This window comes from Aspergillus wentii (genome assembly GCF_001890725.1).
Source record: "Aspergillus wentii DTO 134E9 unplaced genomic scaffold ASPWEscaffold_7, whole genome shotgun sequence".
In the NCBI taxonomy this organism is placed as follows: Eukaryota; Fungi; Ascomycota; class Eurotiomycetes; order Eurotiales; family Aspergillaceae; genus Aspergillus; species Aspergillus wentii.
In genome coordinates this window covers 2311552-2323841 of record NW_024467838.1, presented here as the reverse complement: position 1 = coordinate 2323841, position 12290 = coordinate 2311552, and the positions used below count along the sequence as shown (strand labels likewise).

Here is a 12290-nt window from a genome sequence, read left to right as displayed (position 1 = left end):
GTCAGGGCGGCCATCGGGCCAATCACATTGCTTGTGCGGGGAGCTGTCGGGCCATCGCGGTTGGCGAGACCCACTCCCGTGCATTTTCCCGGTTTTTTCTTGAGCTGCGCTTCTTCCCAGGTGCCTTTCAGCTTGACTGCGCCGAACCCCTCCTTTCCACTGATCCACGGCCGGGGACTCTGCAGCCATGGTATACAACCCTACCCTGGTTAGTCTCAAGTAATAGCGTAGGACAAACAGTGATCAATCTTACAGTACATGCATTCCGCATCACACCATTGATCCCTCACTCGCAGTCCAGCTCGCTTGGCAATGTGCTGCACATCTCCCACCGTCCATTTTGCCGCTGGTGATCGCCTCGATCTGGCTTCCCTTTGCCAGGGACAGCCGCTGTCCGTCCACTGTCAGCTCGGTGTCCGTGCCGCACGTGTAATACACTCTGAGTGTGTGATCGGTAGCGTCAAATCGGCACACACAACTGCATTCATCGCGGTGGAACATCTCATTGGCCCATGATGGAATTAGCATGGCGCAATCCATTGAGGCCGAACTCCCGGAGTGCCTCTTGGTCGCTGTCATCCGCTTCCACGATCCGGCTTTCCTGCTGGCACGCATCCACCGCAACCAGGGACTGGCCGTAATTGGCCACGCTGTTGCCCATCTACAGCAAAGTGACCAGATCGACCTGTTTTCGGGGCCACGCATTCCCAGCCAGCCACGAAATGCAGTCTTCGTAGGTCCCCACCATGCCATGCACCTGGACTCCACTAGATCGGCCCAGTCTGGTGGCCAGTGTTGCCACGCTGTGAGACAGTTCGCGCGGAGACACATCGAGTCAATCGATTTGTTCTTCCGCTCGAGCGCCGACAGAATGGCGCCTGTTTTCCGCAAACTCCTATACTCGAATAGATGCTAAAGACACGGTCGTTTCTGTTGCTCTGGTCTTACCCACAACCCAGCTCGATCAGGACACTGCCGGACGGAATCCGTGCTGCCATTTCATTCGCATATTGGGCCAGGATTTCCCCTTCCTTGTCGTGTAGATAATACGTAGGCGTCTGAGTCAAGCCATCAAAGACATCTAGTGCCCCGTCGTCCCAAAGCAGGAAAGAGGGCAGCTTGAGAGGGGTGAATGACAGACCCTGCACGATCAGCTCGGAGAGGCTGCTGGATGTCTTGGAGCCGGAAGGGCATGGTGGACGGCATGATCAATTCAGGTTCTGCTTGCTTGAAAAATAATAATGCCACAGGAATTCTTTATCAATCATCCCGTCCGCGGCGATCTTTTCCTCCTTCCGTCGACTGCAGATCGTGTTCATAATGTGCCACAGAAACAAAAAATACAGCCATTGTTTCGCACCAAGCCCAGGGGCCCACGAACCACTGCATTGTGCCGATCAACCCCACTTGAGCTTCAGCTGAATGCACTTGAATCACGTTCCCATTATTAATATGAATCCGGTTTACTTTGACTAACTTGCCAAGTATTCAGCCACGGCGCGAGCCCTGTGGTTATTATGCCGGGATAGCTTCAGCTCGAGATGCCCCAGGCCCAAAGGTGCACCTCATTCCACAATGGCCAGCCCATTGGATTTTATCAACCAGGCGGATGGCATCTATGAGATTCACAATGCCAAAGAGCACCCGCAGCTCTGGCAGGCCATGGACAACCCAGGCCATCCACTCAACGTCGCCTGGCCCCTCTTCCTCGACCAGGATGCCACCTTCACTCGATATTATCCCAAGCTCGTTGAATACGAGCAGCTCGCCCGCCATCAGTACGCCATCACCGAGACAGACTCTGCCGGCAATGTCTCCATTGTCGCCTGTGCCCGATCGGTGCCATTTTACTGGCCCGGTGATTGTCTCGTGGATGGTACCGGAGAGATCAACCATGAAGCCTTACAAAAGCTGCCTCAGGGGGGCTACGATACGATTCTCGCCCGCGGTGTACGCCAGTATCTCTCGCGACACAACCTCCCTGGAGCATCAATCGCCTTGACAGAAGACCAGGAGCGCGATTTCTGGGTGTGCCAATCCCACAATCCGCCGAATGCACTCTCTGCCATCTCGATCACCGTGCGGCCAGATCGCCGCCGACGGGGTTTGGCAGAAGCCTTGATCCAGACGATGAAGCAGACGGCCATCCAACAGCAGCTTCACCTTCTGGTCGTGCCATTACGTCCCACACGCAAAGCAGACTTTCCCACGGTGTTGATGGATGAGTATGTTCGATGGCCCAACCCAAAGGGATGCGGTCCGTTCGACCCCTGGCTGCGCAAACATGTCCAGCTGGGCGCGCAGATTATCAAAGTCGCTCCGACCAGCATGGTGGTGTCAGGAAGTGTGGCAGAGTGGACGAAGTGGACAAAGATGGATATTGAACAGCTGCTGCAGAGGATGTGTCCCCAGGATGTCAGTTTGGAAAGCAGGACGAACAAACTCTATGTCGAGGTTTCATTTCCAGGAGGCCTGGTTCCTCTTCGCTACTATTTCAAGGAGGGGAGATGCCTCTATACTGAACCAAATGTGTGGTTGTTTCATGATCTCCAGGTTTAGAATATATACATATCGGATAGCCCTGTGATGTTTTTTAGATCGGATATTGTACCTCCAAAATGAAACGAAGCTATCCAAATAGCAGGTAACAGTACCTTAACTGATCTAAATTAATCATTTTTTTAACTTAATGACCCATTGAAGCGATTCGACTTGTGTGACACTGTGGAAAATAGTTCGACATGATATAATCACCGGCCACGTTAATCATGTATGTGGGGTGGAGGTTGTTCTAGTAAACAACAATCATTAGCCTAGGCAATGTAGACTTGGTTACAGGCGCACATCTATCCAAGGATGAACACGACATGACGACATGCTGGGAAGCAAGGATGAGATTACTACTTCATGCAACCCTTGAACTCTATTCAACCCTACCAAGGTAAGCAGTGCATTCCAGGCAGGTGGTCTGCGTCATACAGACAATACACAAAGATAGTCCACATTCCAGCGGTTCAATCTTCACTTTCAATCTCGTAATCCTTAAGTGCGAAGATATCCTGAGCAGAAAGTTCAAAGCCTCTAAGACGGAATCTCTTTATGGCTGAATGCTTATGTGACTATCAATAATATTCCACCATTAAAAAGAGGAGTCTTTTATATAAAATATCATTAGTTATGCACAATCTCGTACGTATCATCATTACTTAACAGTACAGTAATAAGCACATTAAGCACATTCATAGTCATAAACAATCCCACTTTTGGTCAGACTGACAAAATACTATCACTGACAACAGTAAACTCATTTGCTCAGCAGACCTTCGAATTGTTAGAAGATTTAGTTGGACGATAAGCTGTCACTGTAACAGTAAACAAGATAATCAAAGGGACTTGCATTGTGCTGCTCCTTGTAGATCACTTGCAATTCACCAGTTACACGAACTTGTTAGCAAATACTTAATCCTGGTCAGGGTTTGGACAGGGAGGCTCTCCTTGGCAGGTTCCATCTGCCTTGGAAATCTTCGCATGGAAGATTGACCAGTATTTGCCGTCGGGGCATTTAGGGGCGCTGCCCGACCAGGTGGAAGCTCCATGCAGACAGCCAGAGTTAAATTCGTACTGGCCCGGTGCACATGGATTAGAACGCGGAGGGTCGAAGCTTGGGATTGGATTGCAGAGAACTTTAACATGAGCCTCGAGAAGTCCATATGGTGCGTTGGGCTGGTAGACCCAGCTGAAACCGTTGGAGTCAATCGTCACTGACACCTTACCGATCACCGTCGTTTGGCCAAGAACCAAATCGGCATTGAAGCTGGATGTCTTTTCTGCAAAGTACCAGCCCCAACGTTGGCAGCCCAGGTCAGAGAGCGGGTGTTGATCATCTCTGGCGAAGGCTGTACCTACACCACAGAGCCCTCCAGGAGGAGGAGGTGTTGCGGGGCAACAGCAAGCATGGACGCACTTCTTAGCACAGTCAAACTTAACATCGAAATATTTGGCCCAGTTATTTGCGGTTTGAACGATGGGCGTCGTTCCAACCCAACAAGTGTTGCCGTCAGTTATTACCGAGTGTGCAGCAACATAGAGCGTGTTCTGACACAGGGTTGTGTAACCAGTCTTCTCAAAGATCTTGTTGATCGGTACCGTGCACACCACAGTCTCACCATTAGGCCCGAGTTGGCAGTACCCAGTAAATGTCTTGTACTGCCCGGGAGACGACTGGGTGATTGGGTCTTTGCTGATCTCCAGATGGAACTCCGTGTATGTTGTATCGGCAATATCATTATAGGTGACTTCGAGACACCCATTAGTCGGATCGCTTGCACATGGGACGACCTTTATGGTCGCGGTAGACTGTCTGACAGAATCCCGGCCGCAGTTCAACACCACCGTTGGATTCTGAACGGTCAGAACATCTTTGGTCTCCGTGCAACACCGAGTCTGATCAGGAGGGCAGGTCTCGGCCTCGTCAGTATAAGGGTACAGATCCTGAGGGGATGTGCAACATGAAGGTGGTATAGTTGGTTTGTCTGCAGTACAAACGGGGCCGGGGCTTCTGGCAAACAAGGCGGCAGGATTAGGAAAAGCAAAAGACGGAACCAACAATAGGAAAACAAAGGCCAAAGTCGAGTGCATTTTGAAGGCTACTAGGGTAAGGGTTAAGACGTGGTGGTTTTGTTTCATGATGGAACACTGGATTGTAAGAGAATTTTATACGGGCTTTGACATGCTCTGCTGAGGTTTGTACTGCGACCATCATGAGAATCAAATCTACCTTTCCATGAGAGCGTATGAATGATGTCATGAAGACTGGGCTCGGCTATATCTTGAGTCTGGCCGTTTAAATTCAACCTGATTCACACCCCAGACCTTCGTTCATATCAATTCAAAGCAGCTTTATAAATGCCACGAACAGCAAATTCAGAGTGGCAATGATCTAGCCAACTGGACAGCCAACCTACCTAGATAATGTGCCATGGCATTTTCCATATTCAGTTCAGCCCATCAATAATTTGATGGGCTGGCCGCCTCGCTAGAGGAATCAACCCTCCTGGGGCAGACGTCATGTTTCACAGTCCAATGATAGGAAGTGGCACTTATCACATTTGGCAAACATGATGTGCACCGCCATCCATTTTAAACTTTTGGGGTGGCGGGCCATTATACTTTATTGACATTTCCGGCCATGCCATCCTAAAGCAATGTCTCATGACCCAAAAAACACACTGTTCTAGTCACGCCTATGAATATTTAAGGCTATATAAGCTTCTGCTTTTTAGATTTTACTGGTCAATACTGAGAAGGCGACTTGGTCTAAGGAAACAATAAGGGATAGATAATAAGTGCCGCCGTCCATTTAAACTTTTTGGGTGGTGGGCCATTATACTTTGTGGATATGTCTGGCCATATAACCCTAAAGCAATGGTTCATGACCTAAAGTGTACTGTTCTAGTCAGGCCTATCAATATTTACAGGACGTGTAAACTTTTTCGGGTTATAGCCCCTGCTTTTTAGACTTTATTCTTGCTGATATTAATTAGACTATGGTCTGAGGAAATAATAAGGGATAACAAGCGCAATAAGTGCTGATGGGGGCTGCCAACCAAATTTTCTTTTGTCAGGGTATAACTCTCTATGCTGCTGGTCGTAGATATGAATCTTGGACATAACATGGACCAAATTTATGGTTTTATTACTTTATGTTCGTGAGGTATTCTGGATCTCATAGAAGTTGCAAGGTTGTGTTAAGCTATAGTTTGACCATACCATGAAGAAAATGATCTAGATTCATCTTTGAAGGTTTGCAATTAGACATTAGCACTGTAGTATGCCCAAATTCTTCCATCCACTCTACATTATCACATTTAGCCCACCCGCCCTTAGAACTCTAGGGGTCATACGACAATACCTCATCTGGGAATGGTACTATGTCTTAAATTTTACTGTATGGTTGGTCAACCGGAGCAAAAGTGGCGAGTGTACAATGTGTCCTATGAAGATGTTCACTAGATTAAGCTCAATGTAACATGTTCAACATATTACAATTGCCTATATGCCTTGGCTATAGAAAGCTTTCTATCCTCTTGGATACGGCGTTTCAACATTACGACGTTCTGACTTCTTTGCGTATATTAATATAGTATATGAGAGGGGACAGGATAGAGCTGAGATAATTAATTACTCCCAGCCCATAGGAACCTGAGTAGTAAGTTTCAGTTTAGAAGTCTTATTCTAATATAGAGTAATAACTACGGGTCATTAGGTATGGTTTAGATTATAATTTATAGGTCAAACAGTAAAGCAAGAAGAGAGTATGATCTATCTAACTAGTTTTATCGGACCGTGACTTGGGAAATATAATTCAAATATCAGAATAGACGGAGCTCCCGACACAACTATGAGAAGATAGATTCATGACTAGAAGGTGACCTATTATATTAATATCATAGTAAGCTAGAATGGATAGGTATGCTGGAGTTGACAAATAGGTTAGAAAACATTAGTAGATTACAGCTAAGAGGATTTACCTAATAAGACTTAGCATATATATAGTAGTATAGATATCCTATAACTATAACTAAAATTACCACTCGAATTTCAAAGAGATATCCTTTCACGGGCTGAATACCTTCAACGCCATGTCAATGCTCTACCTCGGCTCGACAACTGGTCGACCGTCAAACCTGGATATCGATAAGGGCTAGAGCTCAGTATTTCAGTCATGGCATTCTGAAGACCTTCAAAGACCATGGATCAATAAGATCTAGAATAGAGTGTGGTGGCGAAGGCCCTGCGTGGCAGGGACGATTAGTGGTCGATGGGAAATGGAACCTGTATATGAATATGGCTTCAATTGCTGACCTAGTAAGGGGGTCAAGCAATTCGTCTTTTTTAATTCATAGATATCATTCAAATACATACTCTTATCTACTGATTTGCGCATACTCAGCAAATAGCTGTCGAATAGGTTGGTAGCAAGCGATTCGTATCAACCATCTCCTCAAGTGACTTATGCGAAGCCGCTTACATATCTATATATGAAGAATAGATAAATTAGATTCAATTTCAGTTATAATTTGTAGTAAAGGATACGGAATATGAAAAGCCAATTCTTATATAAAAATACTTTAAATTAGTAGAGTAATACGTAGATGAGTGAAGGTACTTTTTTGGAGAACAGTTCGACATGAACACAGCCAGTAATGAACCCCCTTCGAATGAAACATCGACTATCTGCCTATAGCCTATGCCTTTTCAACCTGCACCACCTGTTCAGTCTCAGAAACCAAGACCTGTTGTGGCTCCGTGCTCTTCTTGCGGGGATTGGGGGCATCGAAGATCTCGCTGAGTTCTTCGAGAGTCCGCTGGTTTGTCTCAACAGCGAAAAAGTATATAACGATGCCTTGGACAATATTCCAGCCCGCCAAAATAATGTATGTGTGCCAGCCAATGGCATCGATGGCACCTCCTATCCCGAACTGGTTCACCAACAGGGCAATATTAGTAAAGACAGAGTACATGGCCATTCCCTTGGCGCGGGTCTCGTAGGAGAGACATTCGACGGCATACATGGCCTGCAATGGGGTCCAGCCAAAGCTGTAACAGAAGCCGATGAGGAAGATGAACACAATTGAGCCAGTGGCTGCTCCTATCTCCAGCGACTTTGTGTACACCCCAGTGGTGGCAGAGAAACCCGCAAAGAAGAGCTTCATATGTTAGTGGCAAACATTGATAAGGAGGAAGACATACACTGCATAAAATAGATGTGCCAATCATCATGGGTCTCCGTCGAAGTTTCGGGCCCAGATAGCTACCCAAATAGGCTCCAGCCGCAGAAAGAACGGTGTTGCCCAGATTGACATTGAGTACTTGCGTCGTATCCGTGATTCCAGCTGTCGCTAACAGCCCACCGATGTAATAGGTCGTGACACCAGCCTGTGCCCACTGGCTCATAAAAGATGCGATGGCCACGCAGAGAAGGCGCCATCTCGCGGGCTTCGTGTTAACGAGTTCTCTAAAGTCCCAGGCCCGCTTATCGGAGCCTTCCAGGTTGATCGCCTCTTCATATTCTCGGATTTGCAGCTGAACATAGGCATTATCCCGGGAGCCTTCGCCGTGGTAGTTGATAATGACATCCCAGGCTTTGTCGCGGTGGCCATGGCTATAGAGCCACCGAGGTGACTCGGGGATAAACCAAACAGTGATCACCACAATGCTGGACGAGATCAACTGGCACCAAATGGGAATTCGCCACGCAAGGGAACTCGAGAATCTCAGACACCCGCGACACGCACCGGCAGCGGCAATCGCGCCGACAAAGTACTGGCAATTGTACAAACCGGTCAGGATGTCACGGTAGGCGGGATGGCTCATCTCCACCACATACGCGGGAGCGGCAGAGGAGGCCAACGAGTATCCCCAGCCTATATTGTTAGCGTCAGGACGAAGTAAAGCCGATCACGTACCGAGGAAGAATCGGCTGGCAAGCAGTTGATCCATGTGGTTGGCGGTACCACCCAGAATAGTCCCGAGAATGACCGCGCAGGATCCAACAAACATGCCACATCGTCGTCCCCAAGTATCCAGGAAGAAGCCGACAAAAGGCAGCGCGGAAACACCTCCAATGGTGTACATTCCCTGGATCAGGGAGGCTTTGGCACCGACCAAGCCAGAGCCAAAAGTTTCCCGAAACTGCGAGATAGGAAGCAGAGCCCCCATGAGTGAGCCGTCAAAACCTAACCCGTCAGTATGCATTGGCAATTAGGCGTCCTCTCGTACCGTTCAAGGCTGAACAAAGATACGCCACAGTCAAGACCAAGTATAGCTTTCTCATGTCTGAACTCCACGGACTCGGGGGACTGGTCCTTCTAGCCATGTCCAGAGCGACGGAGCCCTGAACAGTCTCCATCTTGGCCTTCTTGTGTTCAACGTGCATGGTCTCGCTTGCGTCGTCCTTGTCGACGAGGTGACCTGGGTGGATGTGTTCTGTCATGATGCCGATGGTCGTATTTCCCCTCAAAGTGGGTAAGAGGGTCCATTTATCCTTTGGATGATGAGCTTGTTTTTGGTTCCCATGTTTGTTTGTGTTTGTAGTAAATTGTCACGGATATCCTTGACCAAAACGGACAATGGTGTCAGACTCTTTTGTTTCACTGTGTTGTCCAATCATAATAGCGGACGGGAAGTTCCCCAGATGCCGATCGCACCTGAAACAGCTGGTGGCATGTTTTGTCCGCATCTTCCTTGACTAAAAAGGGAATCTTCCGCCTTCCCCGAGGTAATTTAGTGACCCACGCTCTGTGGAAGTACTTCCTCAGGCTGACTTGGAGCGGGGTAATGGTAGTTAAGCCTTGAATATGGAGTTCTGAAACGATGCCTTGACTTGCTCGTATCGTAGTTCTCGAGCAGCTTTATGCATCCTGCAGATCTCTCGGCAGCTAATATATTGCTTAGAAAGAGACCTTATCATATCGATATTATAGTTCCCTTTCTACTAGAGAAGCCAAGGTAACCTTATATATCCCGTGCATCAAGGGCTTCGATGATGCGCAACAGTATTCTACTTTCAGTTACTAAATCACTGGACACTGTACGAGTATAAATTCTTCAAAGGGTTGATATTGCTAAATGAGTGGACTGTGTGAGATCACACAAAATAATAAGACCAAAAGCTCAAAACAAGTATAACATAAACACAAGTGTGGGTCTGCACATTCTCTGGGATATCGCAGAAACGGGCGCCTGGCCAATATGGATATCAGATGGCTTTTCTTAGATGGCCTTGACCTTGACCCAGAAGCGAGTGTCATCACTCTGGTACTTTTTATCGCTCTCAATCTGCTCCTGGATCCAGAGAACGGCATCCTTGTATCCTGATCAAAGTCAGCCGAGTTATACATGGGATCATCCCGAATTGACTAACCCTTGATGTCCGGAGTGTTGGGTTTCTCGACCCCAGACTGTCCGTCCCGGTGACCGGCAAACCAAATGTCGAAGCCCAGTTTTTCCTCGCCGTCGTGGCGGGCTTTGATGTCCTTGCCCAAATCGGAGCTATAAGCCATCAGCAAATATAACCCTTGAAAGAGTTGAAATGTTGGCCACTGACTTTAGAATCGCCCCATCGGCCACCTGGGCCGTGGTCTCGCCCATAAACTCGGACGAAGAGGTACGCAGCATGTACCAGTTTTGCTTGAAGATACCAAAGTTGGTCCCGTCACCAGTCTTTCCATCACCTAGTTATCCGTTAGCTCCTGTCGCTACCATAAGGTTGATGATATACCATAGGTGTAGTCGGTCGTCATGGTGTCTGTCTCCAGCATTGCAATGGCCAGGTCCCGTGTGGTTCCACCGGCGCCAACCACCTCTTGCTTGCGAGCCCCGAGGCCAGCGACAGTGTAGTTGCCCCGGTCATCGTCGCGGGCAAGAAGCTTGTCGCCGGTCACAGGGGAGGAGATGACGGCAGGCACAAAGGCCAGAGCACCAAGAATAGACAGAAGTTGCATTTTGTATATGCTGAATGAGAAGGTTTCGTTTTTCGATTGTGATGATGATAGAAATGTTTGTGCTGGAGAAAGCGAGGGACGCATGGCCTCTTATATATTGTTGAGTTCAAAGCATACTATATGTGAAGACAAAGCATTTCCCGTTTGCCGTGTAGGAATTGGAAAAGATCAGCTTGTTTCAGATGCTGGGTGATCTATTGACACCTCATTCCTGCATCTAGAGAAAAAAAACAGCCTGTATCTCTCTGTTTCCTAAAGATCGTATGATGTAGATCTTATCGCAATTGAAACGGATAAGTACCCCTGGAATCTTTAGTCTTGATTCAGCATTGAACTCTAAATCAAAGTGACATGCAGACATAAAATGCAAGTACTGTATACTACCAATTCATTCACATAACTTTATAAAGTGTGGCTGCATGAAGTAGGGTATGCGATCAGCACTACTCTTATATGGGGTGGCACATGTTGTTCACCAGAATGGAAGATAATAAGAGTTAATTCAATTCATTTTTGGATTCAAGCCTAATGGGGGTCAGATATCGACATGAAAGATAGTAAGCTGGGTCCATGGCCCAAATAGGCAGTCTGGAGGCGGGACTCCGTGACATTTTGGGTATGACTCCACCAGAATTGCTTCTGACGCGGACAGGGTGCTCTATTCACGGACAACTCAACTACGCCATTCTCATATTATGTAGAGTCGAACCACGCCCGATCGGTAGACTGGTAAACAAGCTGGCCCCTCGGAACTCGATTTCTGTATATACCAAGCCCGTCTCACTGGGATTCTCAACCCCTATTCTGACATCTCATTTTTGCCTTTGATTTACCCCAAATATGAGTTTTGCGAGCAGCGTCTGCCAACTGCAAGGTGATTCGAGGTCCTAGATGATGATAATCTCGACACATGGATGTCTCTGCCAGCAATTCCATCGACTGTCAAACAAAAGGCAAGCTTCGGAACCTCTCAATCAATGGCAAAACTAACGGTCACAGGCTCAAAAATTTATTCATCGGTTTGAACGAGCGAAAGGCCTATCGGGTCAATCAAAACGTATCGACATACCGAACGGAGCTGAAGCGGCCGGACGTTCCTGCTGGGACGACAATAGCCATGGTATTCGATGGCCCGGATGATCACACTCAGCTACTCGACCAGTCCTATTAGCAGCTCCAAACCACCGATGAGAGAGCTTTCACGGCGACATGGCACATCTATCCGTGCGCAAAGGACAGTAATATTGGGGCTGGAACTGGGGGCCAGTCATCATGGCCGCAGAATCTAGAGTGTGGCCGCAGACAATGCTGGAGAATGATCAGCACACGGCCACTGTCACGGCAACCTTCGAAATCAACAAGACGTCTTTAAACGATACGGCGAACTATAGGGCTAGCGTTCGTCTAACACTGCATGGAGATGAAGCCGCGCGTCAAGACGTTCCAGTGATCGGTAAGACGGTCTAAGGTTTCAGGTCATTGCGCCGGAATTGTCCTCATGGATACGGGTCTTGGCCTGTGTACAAGGTGTCGGTGTCACATGCTGCGGGTGGGTAAGACTTGGACAGCAGATCTAAAAGATTCGGTGTCCGGTTGGTCGAAGGTATCCAGCAGCCTGATAAACATGGCAGGTCTTTCATGTTCCGAACTAATGGCGAAGATTTTTTCTGTAGTGGTTCTGGCTGATCCCAGCAGATACTCTACTGCCTAGCATCAAGTAAGAGCGATACAGGAAGTGGATTGAGGTCACGGCTAGGTAAGTTGGAAGAACGTTCTATAATGCTC

General features: G+C 47.8%; 5 protein-coding genes across 5 annotated transcripts; 1 reads left to right on the top strand and 4 right to left on the bottom strand.

The window, feature by feature from the left end:
• Nucleotides 1-14: 14 nt before the first annotated feature.
• On the bottom strand, nt 15-981 carry ASPWEDRAFT_670242 (uncharacterized protein). Its single transcript, XM_040838878.1, has 2 exons — nt 254-981; nt 15-200 (listed from the first exon to the last, which is right to left on the bottom strand). Exon 1 carries the CDS (start codon nt 829-831, stop codon nt 271-273), a length of 561 nt encoding a protein of 186 aa, XP_040686256.1. The 5' UTR covers nt 832-981; the 3' UTR covers nt 15-200; nt 254-270.
• Nucleotides 982-1575: 594 nt separating this feature from the next.
• ASPWEDRAFT_31465 (GNAT family N-acetyltransferase) lies at nt 1576-2559 on the top strand (the record flags this gene model as incomplete). The annotated part of the gene is made up of 1 exon (XM_040833551.1): nt 1576-2559. The coding sequence occupies one exon, from the start codon at nt 1576-1578 to the stop codon at nt 2557-2559; it is 984 nt and encodes a 327-aa protein (XP_040686255.1).
• A 574-nt stretch (nt 2560-3133) lies between these two features.
• On the bottom strand, nt 3134-4863 carry ASPWEDRAFT_44723 (uncharacterized protein). The gene has a single exon (XM_040836330.1). The coding sequence runs from the start codon at nt 4636-4638 to the stop codon at nt 3460-3462; it is 1179 nt and encodes a 392-aa protein (XP_040686254.1). The 5' UTR covers nt 4639-4863; the 3' UTR covers nt 3134-3459.
• Nucleotides 4864-7247: 2384 nt separating this feature from the next.
• ASPWEDRAFT_118134 (uncharacterized protein) lies at nt 7248-8938 on the bottom strand (the record flags this gene model as incomplete). Its single annotated transcript, XM_040828792.1, has 4 exons — nt 7248-7709; nt 7753-8426; nt 8469-8738; nt 8782-8938. 4 exons carry the CDS (start codon nt 8936-8938, stop codon nt 7248-7250), a joined length of 1563 nt encoding a protein of 520 aa, XP_040686253.1.
• Nucleotides 8939-9774: 836 nt separating this feature from the next.
• ASPWEDRAFT_116569 (glycoside hydrolase family 134 protein) lies at nt 9775-10505 on the bottom strand (the record flags this gene model as incomplete). The annotated part of the gene is made up of 4 exons (XM_040828664.1): nt 9775-9875; nt 9926-10053; nt 10109-10235; nt 10283-10505. The coding sequence occupies 4 exons, from the start codon at nt 10503-10505 to the stop codon at nt 9775-9777; spliced, it is 579 nt and encodes a 192-aa protein (XP_040686252.1).
• Between the last annotated feature and the right edge of the window lie 1785 nt (nt 10506-12290).